The 15,488-nt window shown below is 33.2% G+C and overlaps 3 protein-coding genes across 6 annotated transcripts; all 3 read right to left on the reverse strand.

Moving 5' to 3' along the window:
* On the reverse strand, window positions 859-4,036 carry LOC109357145 (heterogeneous nuclear ribonucleoprotein 1-like). Of its 3 annotated transcripts, none has more exons than XM_019600898.1 (4): window positions 3,798-4,025; window positions 3,277-3,503; window positions 1,818-3,030; window positions 859-1,312 (listed from the first exon to the last, which is right to left on the reverse strand). In XM_019600898.1, exons 2-4 carry the CDS (start codon window positions 3,496-3,498, stop codon window positions 1,299-1,301), a joined length of 1,449 nt encoding a protein of 482 aa, XP_019456443.1. In that variant the 5' UTR covers window positions 3,499-3,503; window positions 3,798-4,025; the 3' UTR covers window positions 859-1,298. The 3 variants fall into 3 exon arrangements, with proteins under 3 accessions (XP_019456443.1, XP_019456441.1, XP_019456440.1); XM_019600896.1 differs by lacking the exon at window positions 859-1,312 and adding an exon at window positions 1,635-1,660 and having other exon boundaries at window positions 1,785-3,030; window positions 3,277-3,500; window positions 3,798-4,036; XM_019600895.1 differs by lacking the exon at window positions 859-1,312 and adding an exon at window positions 1,635-1,660 and having other exon boundaries at window positions 1,785-3,030; window positions 3,798-4,036.
* Window positions 6,369-8,033, reverse strand: LOC109357083. The gene is made up of 4 exons (XM_019600802.1): window positions 7,758-8,033; window positions 7,273-7,322; window positions 7,084-7,168; window positions 6,369-6,600 (listed from the first exon to the last, which is right to left on the reverse strand). Exons 1-4 carry the CDS (start codon window positions 7,984-7,986, stop codon window positions 6,554-6,556), a joined length of 411 nt encoding a protein of 136 aa, XP_019456347.1. The 5' UTR covers window positions 7,987-8,033; the 3' UTR covers window positions 6,369-6,553.
* On the reverse strand, window positions 8,573-15,166 carry LOC109357082 (DUF21 domain-containing protein At1g55930, chloroplastic-like). Of its 2 annotated transcripts, none has more exons than XM_019600800.1 (14): window positions 14,399-15,166; window positions 13,748-13,845; window positions 13,564-13,657; window positions 13,181-13,258; window positions 12,925-13,028; window positions 12,321-12,402; window positions 11,797-11,936; window positions 11,638-11,716; window positions 11,456-11,519; window positions 10,983-11,074; window positions 10,270-10,335; window positions 9,811-9,927; window positions 9,181-9,351; window positions 8,573-8,960 (listed from the first exon to the last, which is right to left on the reverse strand). In XM_019600800.1, the coding sequence occupies exons 1-14, from the start codon at window positions 14,960-14,962 to the stop codon at window positions 8,718-8,720; spliced, it is 1,992 nt and encodes a 663-aa protein (XP_019456345.1). In that variant the 5' UTR covers window positions 14,963-15,166; the 3' UTR covers window positions 8,573-8,717. The 2 variants fall into 2 exon arrangements, with proteins under 2 accessions (XP_019456345.1, XP_019456344.1); XM_019600799.1 differs by having other exon boundaries at window positions 9,181-9,354; window positions 14,399-15,165.

The following is a 15,488-nucleotide window of genomic DNA, read 5'->3' on the forward strand; positions in this document are numbered from 1 at the left end:
TTTCCAAATTTGTCTAATAAAAGCTACTTGATTTTTCTACAAAAGGGGTTGTTGCTATCTATCCTTTTTCTTTCTGTGTCCTTTTCATTATGTTGGGATAGTATTCTTATCAATTTAGGCACACCTTGCCCATCTTCATCTTATCAAAAACTACATGCCACTTTTCTAGCTCCTAAAATTACTAGTTAAATAACCTTCTGACTTTACTTTCAATTGCCACAAAATAAAATCTCAATTTCTCATTAGCAAACATAGGTGGGAGAATTCTTCTGTACACAGATAGTTGTTCCAAGTTAAAAGGAACTTAATTCCCCTTACAGACAATAAATTTTTTTCCATTAAATTTTATGACTTCATAACAAATGCTTAGTTAAACATGTTTACTTTTATCATAGTTTGGAGCATTTTTATTAAGGACAAAACTTCAAAGAAGAGTGGTATCCCATGGTAATATGAAAAGATATTAACCAAACTCCAACTCAGCTAAAAACAAAGTTGAGTCTAATCAAATTATTAAATCTCCAACATTGTTAACCACTATGTCTCACTCATTCACACTTTGCTTTCCAACTTGTATTCTATAACCAATGTTGCTTCTCTATGATTAAGGTTAACTCTGGTCTATGCATGCAAGCACATGCTCAATATTTTCACTACACATTTGCCAAAACAAATCAGGAGAGGAAAGAACTATGCATAGAATCATGATAATAAGCAGAATCTAAAATTTAAAGTTGTACAAAAGAAGTTTAACACAACATAATAATAATAATAATAATAATAAAACTGTTGAGCAACTTAATTATTTTGATGGGAATCCTAGATGGATGCCCCTTTTATATCATGTTTCAAACTGGATAAATCAAACTGAACCTGACTTACAATTTGATCAGCATGTCCCATTTTAAAAGATGGTGACAAGAACAAACAGTTTCATCAGCAAAAGAAAGGGAAAAACTCTTTAAAAATTTAATAAACTATATTATAAAACATACTAATGATGGTGCACCTCTCCCTGAGGATATCTCCAATCTGATTTTACACCTCAATCAAATTCCAAGAAAGGAACCTCTAAGTCTTGACAAATCAAAAGAGGACAAAACAAAAATTCCAAACCTTACACAAAATCCCTTGTAACTGATTTCTCCTATGTATACTTCAAATGAAAGAACACCCGAAATTTCCTTATGAGCTCATGATATCTTCCAAGTGATGGAGATGTATGAATAGTACCTCTTCTTTTTTTATCTGTTTCTCTTGATCTACTGTTACCATGACATATCCAATTAACATATTACCTATGCAGCAATTCCTGAAGCAAGTTGAGATACAACAAAAGTCAGAACATCTCAAAATATGTACTTCAGGGAGAGTAATCTGCATCTACATTTAGCATCTCTCAAGTTAATATAACATCGAATGAAATATCAAATTAAACGTCGAATAACAGTATCTTGATATGAAAGTAAAGAAGAAACCTGGATATAAGTGCAGAAAGCTGATATTCTTTTAGAATGCAGTAAAGAGTAAAATCTTACAAGAAAGCAATCAAGAATCCACGAAAGAAAATAAAACGAGAATACATGTGCATAATAAAAGTCAGGAACCTGGAGTATTTGGTACAATTAAAAGAAAACTCACAAATGCTTCTATGGTATCTTTATCTATATCAAAGTTACAAACATGCAGATTATAAAATAAACAAATTTCTTTCTCAACTCCCTATAGAATAATTCATACTCTGAAATGTAAAAAAGTTAGGAACACAATTGGAGTAAAAAAATTTAAGAGGCATGAATGTAGCAAAAAGATCTTACCTCTATTAGGTTGTCTACTTGTTACATTGTAGTTTCCGATAAAACCCTCAGAAGTCTTTCCTGGATCATCTGAAGCTATACCACCAAGTCCATAACCAAACGAGCTAGAACCATCTATCTCAGAAGCAGCAGATCGCCAAGTCGGGTCACTGTAAACCGAACCATTGCGGTACAAATCCCTATAGGATGCTTCATAACCACCAGCTGGTGCAGCAAAGGAAGAGGATTGAGTCACATTTGTGTTGTCATTCCTTCCATACCCTCCCCCTCCTAATCCTTTGTTACTATCTCCTCCACCTTCATAAACATTACTCCAATTAGTAAAGCCTGAAGCAGCAGCAGCACCTCCACCCTGGGATGGAACTGATGGACTCCAATTTGTGCCACTATTTCCAATCGAAACACCAAAGGTCCCACTTCCAGATCCCAAGTAAGCACCAGGGTTGACTTGGCTATTGGTAGTATTACTAAGGCTTCCATTTCCCCATACATTGTGAGAAGTTGAGTTCAAGAAAGAATCGCTTCTCGTGTTGTCACCACTATAGCCAATAGGAGTGGTGTATCTGGTTGAGTTGTTTCCATTGTAGAAAGGACTAAATATCCTACCATATCCTAGACCACTCCCATAGTTGGATGTCCCTCCATAAATTGGACTCAATCCTGAACCGAAATTCACTCCAATTCCATAACCACCAGAACCAATTTGGTTAAAACCACTTCTACCACTAGAAAGTGGACTAAACCTACCATCCATCTTGACTCCATAGCCTCCTAGTGGGTTCATATTAAAACCCTGAGCATAACTATTTAGGTAGCTACTCGCCCTATTCAAACCAAAGTTATATCCTATCAATGGGCTTCGGCTTGGTCCAGGGGATAGCTCTTTAGGAACTGCCATCTTGACCTCGACCATCTTCCCATTCAGTTCGTGAAATGTTTTATAAAGAACTCTATTGACAGCATCTTCTGAATCATAAGTGATGAAGCCAAAACCTCTTGGCCTCTGAGTATTGTGATCATACATTACCACGACATCAGTAATTGTACCAAACTGATCGAAATACTGCTTAAATTCACTTTCTGTGATTGTTGATGGTAAACCTCCGACAAAAATCTTTTTTGTGCGTCCCGGGCCAGGAGATCCAATGACACCACCAGGCTGTCTATTCATAGCATTCTGATCATCTCTAGGAACAGCCTTTTTTGCTTCAACCTGAAAATTAAAACAACGACGCAGCTCAAAATCTGCAAGTCATTTTCGCTTTCAAGCACCAAAATTGCTAATCTAAAATTGCTAAGCTCAATGAAGAGTCAAAAGTGAACATGATTTTCATCACCAACAAAGTAAAAATATGGAATATAAAACTACCGAAACAATGATCTCGAAAAGAAACACAAGTTTAGATAGTAACCGTTACTGCAAGGACATGGAGATATATAATAACAATGAATAACTCACTGTGCGACCATCAATTATGTGCTTATCCATAATGACTATTGCTGCAACAGCAGGATCAGAAAAGACAACAAAACCGAAACCACGAGCGCGACCTGTTGCACGATCTCTCATGATCACGGCCTCTATCACCTCTCCGTATTTCCCAAAATATTCTTTGAGTCGTTCCTCATTGGTATCCCATGAAATCCCTCCAATGAAGAGCTTGCCAAGATCTGATTCCATCTCTTCTGTCACCAACCAAATATTCCAAATTAGCCATCAATCACTCATTTCAACGTTGAGATTATGCAAGTTCAAATAAGCACTCATTTTGAATCAAAATTCTGATGCCAAACCAGATACAATAACAAAGAATAATTGAATTTTCAATACAAATAATCTAAATCATTCATAGATGATCAAAATTCAAGTCACAAGACCAATATAAACACAAAGTTCATTCATGATGGGTAATTGAGCTCAATTCAGATTAAAAAACCAATCTTTAATGCAGAAAACATAAATCTATGAAAAAGGGTGACCTTATCTTAAAATTTAGAGAGAACCCAGTTGATGGTTGGATCAGATACAAAATGGGGTTTTGTCAAAATCGATCTAAGAGCATCGGATCTTAAGAAGTAAATGAAAGACGGTGAAGAGAAGAAAGAGAGAAGGAATGAGATATGGATAATTGAACAATGAAGGATGAATAGAAGGTGATAGAACCAAAAAAAAAAGAAGAGGTTATTCTGTAAAAATCGAGAATGAAGGAGGATGAAAGTGTGGTCTCATCCTCTTTTATTGTTTTTGTTTTCTTACCTTTTTAATTTATCTCTCTCTCTCTCTCTCTATATATATATATATATATATATATATTTGTTACTTAGATGTAAGAAAAATGAGATTTTGAAGGGAGCATGGCAGAGACACATATATAAATAGAAGACAGAGAGGAGACACAATGCAACCAAATCCTCTGCTACAAGAATATTAGGAGGGCCAACACACCAAAACAGATTATGATGTTTTTTTTTTTAAGAATATAGAAAACAAGTTAGAAATGTATGTATTTAATATTTATCTCTTGAAAATAAAATAAAATCGTTTTGGAATGGGTTTGGCATGGTAATCAGGGGTATACCAAAAGTTCAACCCTTAAATAAAGATAATTGAATGAGCTTTCTGCTTTACAATAATGGATTTGGGATGGTTATTAGTGGTAATACCAAAAGTTTAACCCTTAAATAAAGACAAGTGAAACACCTTTCTGCTTTACAATAATCTTTCTTTCAGGTTTCATTATCTTATGTCATTGTTCAAAGAGTTTAATAATTATGTATGAAGAATTATACACAATCAGTGCGTTATTTATTCTTTATTTAGATTACTTTTTTCGAAAAGTCAATCATTATTGAAAATTATGGATAATGCAGTGATAATGTAAATTTTTTTACACGACCTATATTTTTCTCTTGTTCAAGTGTTGGTTTCATTATAAAAATTAGGTTGTATTTTAACTTTTAAGTATGTAAATGTTAAACCTTAAAACACACATGTATGTATGTATGTTAAGAATTAGAAACTAAAACTTTATAAAATAGAAATAGAGTAAAAAATAATATTTATTATTCTCCCAAAAAATATATTCATGAATTGTTATTCACCTAAAAACATTGGCTAATTAAAAGAATAAATATATTTATTTTTTGGAATGATGTATACTTTATTCAATATTTAACATGTCATATAGACTTGTATATTAGATAACAAATCTCATATAAAAATAATAAATAGAAATTAAAATGGTGGACTTGTTGCAGAACTCTCACTTTAAGTGTCTAAAAATCAGTCTTTTACAAATTGCAATACTCTAAAATTCTAAACGAATAAGATAAATAATATATTGCATAATTTTAAGAAAAGTGTGTTATGCTTTACATCATTAGGTGGCACCCTCCAAAGAGGAATTTAACTGAAGATGCTTTTCATCTAACAGCTAGCAAAACAATTTCAATGAAATCAAAGAAATGATAATATTCCATTCAAACAATTCCAAATATTTTTTTGATAATATTTACTCCATTGTGCATATTGATGTAATTGTTTTACTCCTGTGGAACAAATCTTAAACCATTTTTATGATTATATTTGGAGTAAATGTCACTTGGTACAAATTCGTGTTTGACATTTTGCATAAGTTGGTTTGGTAAATTTGAAAGAATTATATTATTCTATAGTTGCTTTGGATATGGATCAAATAGTATATGCATTGTCACATTGGAAATGAGAAGGAATAAGCTTGAGAAATACCATAAGAATATATTACTATGATACACTTCAAATTATTAATATCGTATACATCAAATTAATTAGGGTACTGGTATAATGTTATAATAGTTTAACCGATGGTTCATTAATTAAATCGTATACCGGCAAAATTAAATATACATATACAATATATTAACATTAATGTTCAAAAAAATCAATAAGAAACTAATATTTTTTTCATTAAAAATTTAATTTTAAATAAAAATCGGTTGGTATGACCGGTACGGTTCAATTGAAAACCGACCAGTATGACCGGTTTTGATCAGTTTTGGTTGATTGTGACAGATATGATTGCATGATCGGTATAATTATTGTACTGTACCTATATAGGGATCTGGTTTACCGGTTGAACCGGTCGGCACAAACCGCTTTATACAACATTGATTTGATGAGTTTAAAATTTATATATTATTAGTGTAAAGTTTTTTATACTGTAAGTCTATCATCCACTATTAATTTGTATTACTTTGTTTGAGGTGTAAATTATAAATTAACATGAATGGTGGATAATTTACTTCCATTCACCCTTTTTGGTATCAAAGATAAATGTATCAAAGAAATTTGTAGTTATTCCACCAATGAGGTGATCTATTACCTATGAAAAGATGTGTCTATACTACTATTTGTTGTTGTATCATTGTTCCTCTCACCTTTGCTAATGTCTTTGTATTGGTGTTTTGGTAATGTAACATGTAAGAGACCTCGTTTTCTATATGTTAAAAAAAAAAGTAGATATTAGTATCAAAGTTGCATTGATGAGAGAACAATCACAATGGAATTTTAGGACTAGAGTACATGAGAAAGGTAACAAGTATCATTTCTCAAATGGGCAAATTATGATCTTGCTAATAAAGTTTGTGTACTTTACTATATATTGTATACATTTTTGGTATGATAGACATTGTTCCCACAAACTAAAATTAAGTTGTTATTATACAAGTATGGTTGTGCAATAATGCTGTCTAAGGCATTAACCAGAAAAGAATCTTTTCCATGACTGCCAAGGAAGAAATCCACCTGCAATAGATAGCATATGAAGCAGTGTAAGCTAATCAATTTTACACCAATAACTTACATACAACTATGTCAACTAACTACCAACCAGTGTAAACAAAGAGGATGTTTCGGAGTCTGAACCCAGACCTCCAGGTTACGAGACAAACAACCTTATTGTTGCTTGGGCTCACCCTCTATAGGGCATTCTATGCATGTTTGAGTAATTTAAAATTATCCTACACAAGAGAATATTTTAAATATTGATACATTCAAGATACTTAGGTTGATGTTATCCTCTCTTCCCTAAGCTTTTTCCAATCACAAATAAAAGACAAGAAAACTGACATCAAAATTTCCTCTAAGCCCCATTAATGATGAATATTTCACAGGATTCATTGACATTCACCAAGTAGCTTCTTTTTATAAGCAAAATGTATTAAAAAAGTACAAGGGGTGTTAACCGAATACAAGAATAGCTGAAGAAGGAAAAGCGATAAGTCATACCACATCCAGGGCAACGGACATACTCCTTTTCCTCCATAAGAACAAGCCCTGATCCTCCACACTCCTCACATCTTCTTTGAGCTATCTGTAACAAAATGCAGCAACAAAAAAGGCATCATAAAACACTAAGATTCATAATTTATGAGTTACATCCAAGTTCAACCCTACCCAACTAAAAGAGTGACTTACAATTCTTTTGCTAAATTCAATCCCAGCTACCACAAAAGGTGTAATCCCAGCTGCAAAAATCAAAACCCGAATACTAACACATAACATATCATGGGCATATAATTAAACATGAACTTTTTTATCATCATAAAAAAGAAAATATGACTTGAATTTAATGCGTTGTAACAGTAAAAATTTCTGCTTCAAATGATGTGCTTTCACAGCAACAAACAACAATATCCAAACCTTTTCCAAACTAAATAATAAAAACATGTAAAATCATGCTATTGGAAATACGTGTTTCTCATACCTATATAATTATTTATGCTTTACTCCACAAGTACATCAAAATCTAACTCATTAAACATTAGTAACACTTAAAACAAATAAAGTAGAACAAAAATAGGACACAAAAAAGTGAAAACATAGTTACAAATTAAAAAGAGTGAATATAAAAAGTAATTTACAGAAAACATGAAAGGGAAGGGTATTGATTGATGTGATACCAATAGCTCCGGCGATAATTTGCCATGTGAGTTCAACAGGAGCAGGATGAAGTACTATTATTGTGTTTACATCGTTTATAGCTGATACCCTCTTTGTTCTTGTTGCATTGTTAAGTGAAAAATTGAAACTTTGTCTGAGAGGAAAATGAAGAAGCTTTGATTTGGTTATGGTAATTATAGATTTTGAGGTGGTGAAGCAAGGTAGAGAATGAGAGGTTGCAGCTTCCATGGCAACTGGGTTCAATTCTGTTCACAAAGAGCAAACCATATAATAATAAAGATATAGTTGAGATCACTCGTTCCAAACGGCGTCTCAATCTCTGTCCCAAACCAATCAGAGTGGTGCTTGTTTTAACTTTTTGTTTTTTAATTTTTTCTTTCATTCACGTATTAGTATGTAGTTGGTTTTGAGACAGAGAATAAGACACCATTAGAAACAGATAATACAAATTCCAACTATCCTACCTGTTTTGTTATTGACCATACAAATAGTTGAGTTTTGGAGTGTTACTTCAATGTGGGTTTAAAGTGCTTTAGAATGTGAAAAATTGTGGTTTGACTTGCATGAATTGGAATAACATGGCAAGTGAAGCACCCTATTCATTTAAAATATTAAGATATAGTAGAGAAATTATTCCACTGTTACTACAATAAAAGTTCATAGATAAAATCTAATAAGAAACATCCTTGATTTCTATATTTATTGTTGTTGTATTTATATATAATTAGGTGCAATATTTTTTTAAAATGAATTAAATATTTAACCTATTTAGATAGAGATCCTTTTGGTAGTGTGAATTGAGGTCTAATTGTGATTGAAAAGTTGTAAATGTTTCTCATTCATTACTCATTTTCTACATGTATATCAATCTCCTCCATCTTACATTGTGTGGCAAAAATGGCACAAAAGCATGCCAAATAAATAGAGATAAAGAATAAGAAAGACATGAAGAAAAGAACTTAATCTGTATTACAATTTTCCAAACCATCTACATATTCATTAGACATGTCATCCTGTGTTCTCTTTGCAAATGCATTTCCGTCATACTCTGCTGCATCATCCGGATCCTCATCGCCGCTCCATTTTCTTTTCGTGATTTTCGGGAGCACACGAGTTACTGCTTTAGAATGCACCATTTCATCATCACCGTTTATCCTTTCAAACCTAACAGCACTCACTTTTCTGGCATTTCCTGCTAGTATCTGCGCCGAGATTCAGTTCATTACTTCAAACAGATGAGAAAAAGTAGAGTTTATTTCAAACCTTATAACTATATGGCTCACACATGCCAAAAGATAACGTGAAAAGGGTGGAACCAAACACAGTAGAACAAGGCATTCGATTGTCTTGTTCTATTGACATGACAAACGCTGCCTAAGACTCCCACACGTGACTACTTTCAGATGGCAACGACGTGATTACCTCAAGTTTGAAAGTGTGGTTCTTCTCCTTCTGATCCTGGTGGTCACCATTGGACTCGTCATCTTCGTCTTCATCTTCCCTTTCAAGAACCACTTTGATGCACTCCCCTGTCCTCGGGATGTATCCAAATGCTTCACATACAAAGCCCGATACAGTCTCATATTGGTGACCCTCCTGAAATATTAATAACAATCTACATATATTTAGAGGCCTGAAATTCTAAAACAGACTTAGCAATATGAGTTGTAAGTATAGTTGTTTTCAAGATGAGATCATTATCTTAACCTCTAGAACCAAGAAACCCACTATTGTTAACAGCACAAATGATTCTGATATCATACTGTCGTAGAAAGTGGATAATCATAATCTTGAGTGAGATAAACAAGTACAAGGCTAAAATGATTCTAAAGAGCAATTTCGAAACTACTAAACTACTGGTTCTACAACTACTAAGAAATGGTAATCCTAGATTTTTTCCTTTTAAAAGAAAAATTGATTGGACGTTGCAACATAAGAAATTGCACTAACTCTAGGCAAGTAGCCAACTAGTAAAGATTTTAAGAGCCATGATTACAAGCATTGCCATCAGAAAACAGATATATAAGTTGTATGTATAAAAAAGGAGTGAACCTCTGGCATCTTGATGTTCAAATCTTCAGAGAGCTGATCAATAGATGTGTTTGCATCCACGTCAAATACACCCTCAGCCCGCATTACAATGTATCCAGTTTTTTTCTGTATCTCCTCCTATAGAGTAGCCATGAAAGAATGTAAAGAAAGTCTTTAATGAATAATCAGCATTTAAATCATTATAAAAGCAAATACTTGTTAGAGACAATGAACTAAACAGTTTAGCAATCAAACATCAGACTATGTCAAATTGATAGGAATGGCTGAATAGTATGAAAAGTATAATTCTTATTTTTCCTGGCAAGTAAAACCTTCAACGAAGATTAAGAGTACAGCGTAAAAAATTTTTTTTGGGTGAAATGGAGTAAAAATGAATTCAATATACGCTACAGCCATTTGAAAACAAAAATGAAAGGAGCAAAGTAAGGACTAAGTAAAACCATTTCTATGGAGCTTTACCTTTGAGTCATTCTCATCAAAGATTTCACCAACAATTTCCTCAACAACATCTTCAAGAGTTACAATCTGACACACAGCAATGTAAATAATACATCTTAGATGAACTGAACATCAAAATGTGAAAACTGTTAGAACTTATAGACAGACCATGTAGAATGGATTGCAGAAGACTTAGCTACAAATTACAATCTATTGAACTTTGTGTAAGAAGCAACCCGCCCTCCCTCTCGGTTTAGCTATTCATAATATGGACATACTAGTTACTACACCCAAGTTTTAAACCAGCTATTGCTAAATGAAACAAGCATGTGAAAGAATGGACTATATAAAGTCGTTAATAAAATGGATTCAAAGGATAGGAGGAAAACTGCCATTAGAAATACACAACTGATTGTAATAAGATCTAGGAAAGTTAAAGGCGGGGGAATGACGTGAAGAGTAGGTCAATGAGGCATTTAGCAAATCATAATAGGCTTATATCCAAAAAGAGTTTTGGTCTGTAGAATGAGACAAGAAGTCAGGAACAACTCTTTATATTATAATAACACGAGAAACAATACAACTATAACACATGTGGAACACTATATACAATAGCCGAAGCTGCTCTCTTATTTCCACATGATCATTTATGAACATTCTTGCCATAGTTTTTGATGATGGCCTTTTATCTCAATGTTGGTTCTATTAGATTTTTCAAAAGAAATTGCACATACTCCCACAGTTCCACCATATTCATTAAGAACGACAGCCATGTGAACCTTCCTGATTCTGAACTCTCTAAGAAGATTCCAAACAGACATTGAATCTGCAAAAGCATTAATAATAATTTATTCATCAAACAATCTACAAGATGTTAAACATATTGGTGTGTTTCTACCCTTAACAATTTGATCATTTTTACAATTCAATTTCAATATAAGAAGGAAATTAAATTTAGCAGGCAAGACATGATTGGCCGCCTGTAGTTTAATTCTTTGTCAATACATTGATGAATATTTGGTTACATAATACTAGTATTTGACAAAAAGCCAGATACTTGGCCACTCCCCTTCCAACTGGTAAGTATGTAGTAAAAAAGGATTTGATGAGCTTAAATAAATCCAACATGTCCATGTTCTAACAATACAAGACCAGACACAGAAAGATAAACACAAACATAGATGAACTCAAGATAGAAATATGTTACCAGGTACAAAATATGCAGGCTTGTGAGCCATATCTCCAACAGTAGTACTTTCTAGCAATTCACCCTTCAAAATCAAACAGATCAAAATTATGCAGACTATGAGATTGTGGGATACAATTAATAGGTCTAAACACATATTAGTTTTAACACATAATAGTTAATAAGGGGTAAAATCCCCCAACCTTTTGTACATAATCTAGCAGATCCATTGCATATGCTATGCCCATTATGTTATCAACACGTTGCTCAAAAACAGGTACCCTAGCAAACATGATGTGACCCAGTTAGAGCATTGGGGGAAAAAGTCACCTTAAACTTGAAGCCAGGCAATCTTTAAATACCTTGAGTACTGATGTGTGACCCACAAGTCATGAAAATCTACAAGGCTTAAACTTGCATCAATTGCAACAACATCGACAAGTGGTGTCATAACCTCTCTAACATGTGTGTCTTTTATCTCCAACACATTTTCAATCATATCCTGTATTATATATATTCAAGATTCAAGGCACTTATTAGAAAACAAACAAATAAAAATGGATTTTAACAAATTGCAATGATCAACAAACATAAGGCTTTATTAAGAATTTTGAAGAAGCATAATGATTATAATACATCATCAAAAATCTTCAGCACAAAAAAAGACATTTACATATTACCAGATATAACATTGATAATTTGTTCATGTTTCTCAAGTGGAATTTAAGTTCCCACTTTTATTTTAAATAAAGCACTCAAGAGAAACAATTTTTTGTGACGTTACATGTTGATAAAATTCTATTTCCTACAGACAAGAGTAAAGGCTGCAAATTTTGAAGATAAGTGGGTAAAAGTTTATTAGAATATTAAACCCAACATCAGTTACCTGTTCTTCCTCCTCTATGGCCCCACTTAATTCTGCACCCCTTAGCATCAACTTTAGCTCGTCTTCAGTTACATACGGTTCGCTGGCAAAATAAACAATGACTTTGAGGTTCAATTTAAAATAAATAGAAAGTTTAATGTCTCAAAATAATTGCTTCAACAAATGCATGTCATTTTCTGTATGACTATTATCAAAATATTTATCCACTTTGTAAGTATATGAATATTATATTTTACATACTACGTTGGGCCAGCTACAAAAAAATACATAAGTAAAAAACAGTTACTGCCTTATGCCATATGATTTGATCAGATCACAATCTCTGATCAACCTTACTACATATAAATTCTTCCCATGATCAAATATAATAACCTCATTTCACCATTAGTTCCATTTGTCATAAGTTTTAGGTAAAAACTCAACCTTAGCAAAAGATGTTATCATGGAGCAAGGGATCAAATAAAGGAGTCATCTTTTAGATTAAGGGGCTCAGGTTTTGCAAAACAGGTTATACTTAGGCCTCACAAAAAGTTCATAAAGAAGCAAAAACAACAAATAAAATATGAAAAGAGAAAAACAATCTCTGGCTATGTTTTCGGCAGACCTTCTTCCTTTTAAGCCAAGTAATTTCAGCATCCCCATTGAAAGATAAGTAACAACTCTTCCAACAGGATACAACACCACGGAAAGCCATGCCACTGGCCTGACCTAGAGGCATTAGAAGCAATAGTTGTTATACAGAAATTGAAGAAACATCAAGTCAATACAAATTATATTTGAAAAATAAATACAAATGCTTATTCAACATAGTTTATGTTCCCAAGGATTGTAAAATGAAAGGAAAAAGGTGTACAGCTTACCACAAACCGAGCTACCTCCGTGGCGTTATGAACTGCTATACTTTTTGGAGTGATTTCAGTGAGAAGTAAAATGGCAACCTTGTTTGATTACAAAGAGAAGAGAGAAATCAGATATTATGAGAAAAAATTCTATGAATACACCAGGTATAAAGCTAGCAAAGCTTTACATGTCAATTGCTTGTTAGAACCACATCAGGAATTTGAGATTTTAAACAGCAGTATGTACACTGAAAGATTGAATAATCCAAAACGAATAATATTTAAGTGCCATAGTGAATCTGAATTTTGGATTATCAAATCTATACATAAACTGTTTTAGCATGCTATGATGTACTGGAAATAGTAGCTTTCTCAAACATTCAAGCAAGAAAATCAAAACATACAGTCATCACTCCTGTAGCTGCACTAACACCAGCTTCGCCAAATATTGCAGTTGCAGCTTCTGTGACCAGAGCAGTTGCCCCAATATTGACCACACTGAGTACAACAAGATAGCCTAACATAAGAAACTACAATTAAGTTGAAAACACGGTACTTTTAAATACTAAGATCAGTAAAGGGAAATACGTTGTGCCAATAAGTATGGTTGTAAGGAATCGAGTAACATCACTTCGGAGTAGTCTAAAGACGCCATTTTCAGATTCCTTTTCAGCCAACTCACGAACCTTACACATTATCATCAACAGTGATTAGACTTCAAGGTTCAGACATTAATCAGCTAAATTATTCATAAGGAATCACAAACACAATGTACAAAAAAATGCATGCATATAAAGGGACTAAACATTTATGAAAGGAATATGAACAAGCCTATTTATGTGAAAAGTTCACCTCCAAAATCCAATCCAACCCTGGCCACATTCCTTTGATAAACTAGACTATCCTTTGGAGGTCAATACTGGATAATTCGTATCAGGAAGAAATTTATGTTTTTTAGCCGTAGTTCCTGTTGTGATATAGGATTAAACTGTGAGACATTGTTTGTGTAATGATTGTTTACACTGCCAACCAATCGCGTATTGCCAGTTTGTCATATCTTCAAAACTATTTTACCTTTAAAGAAACTAAACTGCCTTAAAAGTCTCATACATATAGTGATGCATGACTAGTTGATAGTGTGAAAAACTTTAGACTAACAATGCACCAGTTAAACTCATAAATACAACAACTACGAGTTATAACAAATTATCATTCTTCGAAGGAGGGAAAACATGATACCTTCCAAGGCCAAAGTGTAGTAATTGAAGTCTCAGCCATGGAGAAAAAAGCCGAAAGACTCAAAAGCAGTGCCAACACTAAACCATGCTCCTTAAACATACGAAGAAATGGCAACAGTTTAGGCCAAGTGCTCTTAAGCAAAAGTATGCTCTGGTCAATAACACCATATGCAGCATTAACAACACCTTCAACAGCGAGAACTCGACGACATCCAAAAACCAGTATCCCACAAACAGTTGCAGCCAAAATGAATCCCCTGTTCAGCAATTGCTGTATAAAGTTGAAATTCACTTTGGAAACAGAATTTGTTCCATTCAAGGAATCGTCATCACTGCTAGTACCTAAACACCTCAACAAGCGGGTTCTACCAAATAAATTGGTATCTGAAACGCTGTTATAACTAGAAAGGAGAAAGCTTTTGGAGATTAAGGGAAATGGGTATGCAGTGTTTGTAGCTGATGCTGTAACTTTGATTGGGATTATTCTCTTTGGGTGTGAAATGTAAGGTAACCTAGAACCTGTTAGAAGAAGTTGGTGACCGAGTACCCATGATTGAAGTGCCATATCCAAGTTAAAATCATAACAAGGGAACAACACCCAAAAAGTAAAAATCAAATTTTGGATATGTTATGAAACAAATAAATAATTGAAATGAAGAGTATAATTAGGGTTAGAGAGAAAGGGAATGAACGACGCGTGCATCCTAAGCATTCAGTTGAAGGTTGTTGCAACTTGCTTTGCTCACTACGCCATAAAGGGGACTGTGCTTTGTATTTTTCCTCCAATTTTATATACATTTTTTTTATAGATATATATATATATATATATATAAATATATAATGTTATGCATTCATATTGTATTACTCACGATTTAAATGAATAATAGTTAATGATATGATAATTTAAAAATTATTATACTGTGAACATATATATATTTCCTGTTAGTAATATACCTCAGAATATTTTTTTGTCACTATATGCTCATATTTTATGTATAATAACTATCTGAGGGAATATGTATGGTATATTCTATCTTGTGTTAACATAAAACATGGCAGGCTAGGGATTACAGTGAGTTAGAATTTGCGCA

Source organism: Lupinus angustifolius, chromosome LG09 (genome assembly GCF_001865875.1).
Source record: "Lupinus angustifolius cultivar Tanjil chromosome LG09, LupAngTanjil_v1.0, whole genome shotgun sequence".
Lineage (NCBI taxonomy): Eukaryota > Viridiplantae > Streptophyta > Magnoliopsida > Fabales > Fabaceae > Lupinus > Lupinus angustifolius.